At 43.1% G+C, this 8,819-nt stretch overlaps 1 protein-coding gene across 4 annotated transcripts in view; it reads right to left on the reverse strand.

Moving 5' to 3' along the window:
* Window positions 1-7,055: 7,055 nt before the first annotated feature.
* LOC110505197 (ecto-NOX disulfide-thiol exchanger 2) overlaps window positions 7,056-8,819 on the reverse strand; it is a 310,546-nt gene continuing 308,782 nt past the window's right edge. For all 4 annotated transcript variants that reach the window (XR_002470708.2, XR_005041206.1, XM_021584251.2 and 1 more), the window contains one exon: window positions 7,056-7,975. Coding sequence is in view for 2 of the 4 variants with exons in the window: in XM_021584251.2 (XP_021439926.1) it covers window positions 7,844-7,975 (132 nt within the window). In the remaining 2 variants the exon portion in view is untranslated. The remainder of the gene's footprint in view (window positions 7,976-8,819) is intronic.

Below are 8,819 nucleotides of genomic sequence, written 5' to 3' on the forward strand. Positions count from 1 at the left end.
CTTAAGGAAGTGACATTGCGACTGGAGTAATTAGAATTATCTCAAGCATGTCATATCTCCCAAAATAACCTTATCGTCTCACATCCAATAACTCCTTTCACACACAACTTGAATGTCTTAAAGGGATTTAAAATATTTTATGACACATTTTATGCTCAAGGACATCTTCCGAACATCACCTTCTGTAGATTCATCATCCAAAGAGGGGAAATGTGCGCATCAGCTTTTGTAGCCTGTAATACCCTCGTGTCCCCTGGCGACCGGTTCGTACATAAAACATTCAGACAGCAAAGGCTTCAATTTCCTCCTTAACTACATTTAATGGCAAGAAGACGGGATAAAACTGGGCAAATATGCATACTTTCTTTATTAAACACCATTTTCCAATGTCTAGGAATGCTACTTCCTGATGTTCAACCAACCAGGTTGCAGAAGTCTGTTGTTAACCACTGGCTGAATGTGTGGTGCAACATCAGGAAGTATGTTTTATGTAAGCACCAGTCGCCGGGGGACAGGAGTGTAATTGCCTGCTGTGCACCTCAAGTCCAGACGATAATAGAGATCCATGAAGTCCACTAGTGGCTGCCCAGGCTCGCTGGCACCCTTGAATAGCTTTTGGTTGAATCTTGAATCCCCCTTGGATTTAATGAATGATAAACTCTCTCCGGTACGGTGATAAGACAACCCCAAATGGAAAACACATTGACCAGTGACCACGAGCGGATTTAGGCCGAGATCCCTTAATTAGGCTGTGTTGACCTCCTTTGCATGGGGTTCCCCGAAAATGTCACTCAAGTCTGAAAATATTAATTATTCATGTCTCCTGTCTAACAGAGGCATCAAGTCTACAGGGAGATTGGGCTTGACAGAACACTGCAACTCCAGTGAGGATAGAAACGGTCAGTATTATCATCGGAGCCTGTTGTTGTAGGACAGGGTTTCCTAAACTTGGTCCTGGGGCCCACTCTGGGTGCACATTTAGTTTTTTGCCCTAGACAAATGATTCAAATAATGAAAGCTTGATAAGCAGTTGGATGTTTGAATCAGCTATGCAGTGCTAGGTCAAAAACCAAACCTGAACACAGGGGAGACCCCAGGACCGAGGTTGGGAAACCCTGTTGTGGGCGAGTACTGAAGCATCTGTCAACTGCACCGTCATTCGCCCACTATGACAAGATACACTATTTATACAAAGGTATGTGGACACCACTTCAAATCAGTGTAATTGGCTATTTTAGCCACACCTGTTGCTGACAGGTGTATAAAATTGAGCACACAGTCATGCAATCTCCATAGAAAACATTGGGAGTAGAATGTGACTTTCAACATGGCACCGTCATAGGATGCCACCTTTCCAACAAGTCAGTTCGTAAAATTTCTGCCATGCTAGAGCTGCCCCGATCAACTGTAAGTGCTGTTATTGTGAAGTGGAAACATCTAGAAGCAATAACGGTGGAGAAGGAATAATGGTCTGGGGCTGTTTTTCATGGTTCGGGCAAGGCCCCTTAGTTACAGTGAAGGGAAATCCTAATGCTACAGCATACATACATTCTACATAATTCTGTGCTTCCAATTTTGTGGAAACACAAAGAGAGGTCCATACACAAATGGTTTGTTGAGATCGGTGTGGAAGAACTTAGGCTCATAGCCTGTTGCAAAAATGAGGGGACGCGAACAACAGGTATAGGCCAATTAAAAAATGTTCTTTATTGTAAACAAAACTATTAACTTTAAACTAAGAAAAAGGAATGAGGTGTGGAAGTATCATAATGTAAGGTGTATGCAAAGTGCATGAATCTGTGTGTGTGAACGACTGAGTGAAAACTATGCAAAACTACAAAAGAACAAACAAAACAGGTTCATACCTGGAGGAGCGGAGAGAGAGAAAGAGGTAATTAGTGACAGTTTAAATACCCAGATCCCAGGTGACTCCAATCACTAACGACCCTCCTCTGCCTGCAGGAGGAACCGCCCCTGCAATGCAGAGGAGGAGCCGTGACAACTGGCCTGCACTGAACCCTGACCTCAACCCTATCGAACACCTTTGGGATGAATCGAAACGCAGACTAATCGCCCAACATCAGTGCTCGACCTCACTAATGCTTTTGTGGCTAAACGGAAGCAAGTCACCGAAGCAATGTTCAAACATCTAGTGGAAAGCCTTCCCAGAAGAGTGGAGCCTGTTATGGCACCAAAGGGGGACCAACTCCATATTAATGTCCAAGATTTTGGAATGAGATGTTCGACGAGCAGCTGTCCACATACTGTCGGTCATGTAATGTATACTTTATAGTGCTTGAAGGGGAAGCAGAAAGCCCAGTGGAGTGAGGCACAGATCAGTGCCTGTCTGTCTGCATCTCTCTGTCTAAAGGGCACCGAGAGCCTGCAACTTCAGCTCCTGCAAAATAGAAATGAAATTAATGCTTTTGTTTCCAAAACAATCTATGCTCCCTGTATGTTTTGTATGGTATTTTTATTTATACTTATTATGGATCCCATTAGCTGCTGCAGCTACTCCATTCCTGGCATCCAGCATTACAATACATTCACAACAGATTTCAAAACACATTAAGGTGTGCCCTCAGGCCCCTACTCTACAACATAAAATCAATGTGTACGTTTGTGCAGTGAGTATGTTGTGTGTTTGTATGCATGTGTCTGTGCCTATGTTTGTGTTGCTTCACAGTCTCTGATGTTCCATAAGATGTGTTTTTATCTGTTTTGTTAAATATAATTTTACTGCTTGCATGATTTACTTGATGTGGAATGGAGTTCCATGGCTATATGTAGTACTGTGCTCCTCCCATAGTCTGTTCTGGATTTGGGGACTGAGCTGTGTGCCAGTAGTTCAAACAGAAAGCTCGGCGCATTCTCACAAATACATGCAGTGATGAAGTCCATCTCTCCTCCACTTTGAGCCAGGAGAGATTGACATGCATATTATTAATGTTAGCTTTCTGTGTACATCTAAGGGCAAGCCGTGCTGCCCTGTTCTGAGCCAATTGCAACTTTCCTTAGTCCCGCTTTATGGCACCTGACCAAACGACTGAACAGTAGTCCAGGTGCAACAAAACTATTTCTTTTCATTTAACCTTTATTTAACCAGGCAAGTCAGTTAAGAACAATATATTTGATGGCCTACCCTGATGATGGCCTACCCTGGCCAAACCCTAAACCGGATGACGCAAGGACAATTGTGCGGCGCTCTATGGGACTCCCAATCGCGGCCAGTTGTGATGCAGCCTGGAATCGAACCAGGGTCTGTAGTGACGCCTTCAGCACTGAGATGCAGTGCCTAAAGCTTTATTATGGACATACTTCTCCTCATCTTAGCTACTGTTGTATCAATGTTTTGACCATGACAGTTTACAATCCAGGGTTACTTCAAGCAGTTTAGACACCTCAACTTTCTCAATTTCCACATGATTCCATACAAGATTTAGTTGAGGTTTAGGGTTTAGTCCCAAATACAATGCTTTTAGTTTTTGAAATATTTAGGACAAACTTTTTCCTTGTCACCCATTCTGAAACTACGTGTATAGTGTTGAGTCATCAGCTTTACTCAAAAAGCAAATGGAAGATATGGCAATATTGTCCACTGTTCTCCTCAGTAATTTTCCATCCAAGTTGTCAGGCCCTGGTGGCTTGTCATTGTTGAGAGACAACAATAATTGTTTCACCTCTTCCACACTCTTTACGGAATTCAAAATTACAATGCTTATCTTTCACAATTTGGTCAGATATACTTGGGTGTGTAGTGTCAGCGTTTGTTGCTGGCATGTCATGCCTAAATTTGCTAATCTTACAAATGAAAAAATAATTTAAGTAGTTGGAAAAGTAGGTTTTGTGATGAATGAGCCATCTGATTCATTGAATGATGGAGTGGAGTTTACGTTTTGCCCAAGATTTCATTTCAGTTGCTCCAAAGCATTTTACTATCATTCTTGGTCATTTATTTTTGTTTCATAGTGTAGTTTCTTCTTTTTATTCAGTTTAGTCACATGATTTCTCAATTTGCAGTACGTTTGCCAATCGGTTGTGCAGCCAGACTTATTTTCCATTTCTTTAGCCTCATCCCTCTCAACCATAACATTTTTCAATTCCTCATCAATTTAAATGTTTAAATATTTTTACAGTTATTCTTTTAATGGGTATTAGTAACTGGGATAAGCAATTTCATAAATGTCTCAAGTGCAACATCTGGTTGGTTCTCATTACACACCACGGACCAACAAATATTATTTACATCAACAACATTGGAATCAGCTCTTATACACTCTATTAGGCCCAGCGTTTGGAACTTTGGTTTTCCTAGATACGGCTACTATATTGTGATCACCACACCCAATGGATTTGGATACTGCGTTCAAGCTAATTTCTGCAGCATTAGTAAAGATGCTGTCACGAATCCTGCCGAAGATGGTGCCTCTTCCTGTTCGGGCGGCGCTCGGCGGTCGTCGTCGCCGGCCTACTAGCTGCCATCGATTCCCTTTCCTTTTGTTTCCGTTAGTTGGGTCTAATTGGTTACATCTGTTTTGAGTTTAGTTTTGTTTGTAGGCTATTTAAGAGCACTAGGCCCGCTGGTTATTGTGCGGGCTTGTTCTCTGTTTTATGGTGTTGGTTGATTATTGTGATCTCTATTTTTCCGGACAGTTTAGTCCTGTTTATTTGGACGGGTTGTTTCATGCACCCTTGTGTTTTGCATGTCCGTTTTTCCGCTGTCATTGGAATAAAAGATCCACGTACGGAACTACCTGCTCTCTGCACTTGACTTCTCCACCCACCATTCATAGAAGTCATAACAGATGTGATCAATACATGTAGATGATTTCATTCCTGTGCTGTTTGTAACTACCATGAGTAGGTTGACTGATAACCTGAACCAGGTTGCAGGCACTAGTTATGGTTTGAAGCTTTCTCTTTAGTGAGCAGCCTGATGAAAGCCAGTCAATATTTAAATCATCCAGAAAATATACTTTTCTGTTGATATCACATACATTATCAACCATTTCACACGTTATCCAGATACTGACTGTTAGCACTTGATGGTTTATAGCAGCTTCCCACCAGAAAGGGCTTTAGGTGAGGCAGATGAACCTGTAGCCATATAGCAGTATTTAACATGAGATCCTCTCTAAACTTTACAGGAATGTGGTTCTGAATATAAACGGCCACCCCTCCACCTCTGGCATTTGTCTTTTCTGTATATATCATGACCATATATTGCTACCACTGTATCATCAAAGGTATTATCTAAGTTTGTTTCAGAGATTGTCAGAATATGAATGTAATCTGTTACTAGCAAATTATTGATTTCATGAACCTTGTTTCTTAAGCTACATAAACTCAGCAAAAAAATAAACGTCCTCTCACTGTGTGTAAATATTTGTATGAACATAACCAGATTCAACAACTGAGACAAACTGAACAAGTTCCTGAGACAAAGATATCCCTGCCGGCCAAACCCTCCCTAACCCGGACAACTCTGGGTTTGAGCCCAGAATCTGTCGCAGCCGGCTGCGACCCGGAGGCCTATGGGGTGGCGCACAATTGGCCCAGGGTCGTCCGGGTTAGGGAAGGTTTGGCCGGCAGGGATATCTTTGTCTCATCGCGCACTAGCAACTCCGGTGGCGGGCTTCCTCCGGTGTTTCCTCTGGCACATTGGTGCGGCTGGCTTCCGGGTTGGATGGGCATTGTGTCAAGAAGCAGTGCGGCTTGATTGGGTTGTGTTTCGGAGGACGCATGGCTCTCGACCTTCGCCTCACCCGAGTCCGTACGGGAGTTGCAGCGATGAGACAAGACTGTAACTACTACAAATTGGATACCACAAAATTGGGGAGAAAAAAGGGGTAAAACATTTTTTTTATAAAAAATAATTTATATATACCTAGGGATTATAAGAATACTATATAGATCCATATATAATACACTACACACATCTCCACTCCGCTCTATGGTTCTGCCATATGCGTGTTCACTCTTCCCTTTTGGACCCATCTTAATAGTACATGCCAAGACAAATGAATATGTATAGAAGGGAGTCTTGCAGGGAGAAAACCAACTCAATACCTATTATTAATTCAGGTAGGATGGATGGTGTTCTGACAAGCTCGTGGACTTGATGTTCTATACACAAGGCCTTAGGAGAAGGCGGAGGCTGATGAGCGCAAATCGTGTGTCGTAAACATTTGGTTTCCCCAAGTAAAACAGGGGAAGAGAGCGTGCAGACAAATTGGATTTGGAACGCTCTCGCTGGCTTTTGGGAAGAACTTCCAGGTCCTCGCTGCCAGGATTCAACCTGGAGGGGCAACCTCTATTTTGTTATAAAACTGGCTTCTATAGACACACACACACACGTGTGTATGCTCACCCAGACAAGCACATATTCTCACACATGCAGACACACATACACCTTCCTCTATAATTAGATAATTAGTACAAATAAAAATAAACTGTTTTATTAAACCTTTATTTAACTAAGCAAGCCAGTTCAGAACAAATTCTTATTTACAATGACGGCCTACACCGGCCAAGCCCGGACGAAGCTGAGCCAATTATGCGCTGCCCTATGGCACTCCCAATCACGGCTGGTTGTGATACAGCCTTCATTAAGTCTGTATACTTCATTAAGATGATCCCAAGAGTGTGTATCTCTGTAAGTGTGATGATTTGCCTTGGCCAGAGCTAAGATGGAAGAAAACCAGCATCACAAAAGGTGGCCTCAAGTCACTTACGGTCTCAGGCATCTCTCCAGTTATGGCTGGCCACAGGCATAATGGAGTGTAGCAGTTGCGTTTTGCTCTGTGTGCGTGTGCGCGTGATAGAGAGTGTGTGTGTATGTATGTGAGAAAAGGAGAGAGCGAGCGAGAGAGAGAGGCTGGCAGGCTGAAGGTTCCTCATGTGGCTGGGGACTTGGATTAGCAGTTTACTCACACTCACACTCATGCTACATACCACATCTACACACATTGCATATACAAGCAGCTTACCGGTATATAGCCTAAGCGCCAGTGAGAAGAACTCTATTCAATAAAACTCTATTCTCAATTCTTCAGATTGCTTTTATTTTTTATTTAAAAATATCATCCAAGCATTTACAGAGTAGTAAAACAAATCAATCTATGCAACTGTTAACAGCCTTTACAGAAAATTAAGAAACATATAGATTTTTATTCATAGAATTATAAAAACAAGGAACAAAAAAAGAGAGAGTGAGAGAGGCCAGAGGGGCGGGAGGTGGAAAATGTTCAGCAGATCCTGATAACCTCCTTGGGTAGCATTCCTAGCTGAGTGACAGCAGAGTTAACCAATTAGAGGCTCTGGGAATGGTCTGGTCCACCCATGTGAAGGACAAACAGCCAATGCCCTGGCGCCGTCGGACTGATACTCCTTTGGGACTCCCAATGTGGTGTTCTATCCCATGAGGCTTTGCAAAATTGGGCACAGAGAAGAGCATCGTGGATTTGGTGGTGTTATAGAGATCTCCATCACCCTGCAGACGAGTCACCCTCTCTGTCACCCATACAGAGAGGCTGTTTCCTCAGTGTCACAGCCTGCTCTGCAGCCTGAGCTCTATGTTTTTACTTCTGTGTCCTAATAATACAGCCAGAGCTTTATGCCAGTGTTTCTCAACCTTATTTATACCTAGGACCAGCAAACTGTTTACATTATAACTAGCTCTTAAGAACTGACTAAACCAAGGCCAGTTAACCATCGCAGGGACCGGTGAGCAACGTCTCAGGGACCAGTACCGGTCCAGTACAGTGTCCTAATAATTCAGCCTGAGCTCAATGCTGTTTCTTCTGTGTCCCTGTGATGTCCTCCTCCGTGTCCCCATAATGCTCTATGTGATCATGATGCCTTCGAAGCCACAGAACCTCCAGCGTTTCTCCAGGCTGGCGCCTACCCCCGTCAACTCCTGTCTGAATGTACAGGGCAGCCGACCCAGTAGAGCATCCACCTCCCCTGTATTTATCTGAAACACACACACACACTCAATGTAAATACACAAATTTGATAAATACACTCCCACACACCCACATGTACAAACACAATACAAAGTTAACACACAGATCTGACACACACTCCTACAAACTCAAAAAGAGCCACACATCTCTGAAAAACGGATCTGATTGACAAACAATAAACGCACCCACACACACCCACACACACACACACCCACACACACACAAACCCACACCTACATATGCAATAGCACCACATTGGCATATAGCATCACTTTTAAAATGTGAGATTACACAAAACAATGACAGCAGGAAGCACTGTATAATTTTATGCAGAGAAAAAACACATTTGTAAGAACCAGATTGGTAAACCTGTCAGTATGCATTAAGCATTAGCGTAGATATGTGTGTATCACCATTAACAATGTAGCAGTGCATCATGAACACAGTAGATAAGTAGAGAGTAATGTTGTTATTGGTGAATTCAGCCAGTAATGTTGACAAAGCCCTGTGGGTTTGTTGCATGGTGTTACAGAGAGGTAGCGTGGGAACAAAAACATCCTCAGACAGAGTGGAAAAGCCAAAAGGAGAGAGAAGGAATGAGTCAGTGTGGTGAAGGCTCAGAGATTTTAATGAGTTGGCGGGGGGAGTGGTCATACAATATATTCACGAGGGCCTCCTCATGGAGGTAGCAGTAAGAGTAGTCATGTCTAAAGGCCTCAGGGTGCAGGTGGGCTGGTGGTCCCATAGTCCTTTATCTGATGGCCTCATCATGGAGGTAGAGTGAGAGTGGCCATATATTATATCTGAAGGCCTCCTTGCGGTGGTGGCAGTGAGTATAGTGGTCATATACAC

Source organism: Oncorhynchus mykiss, chromosome 31, assembly GCF_013265735.2.
Source record: "Oncorhynchus mykiss isolate Arlee chromosome 31, USDA_OmykA_1.1, whole genome shotgun sequence".
Classification (NCBI taxonomy): domain Eukaryota; kingdom Metazoa; phylum Chordata; class Actinopteri; order Salmoniformes; family Salmonidae; genus Oncorhynchus; species Oncorhynchus mykiss.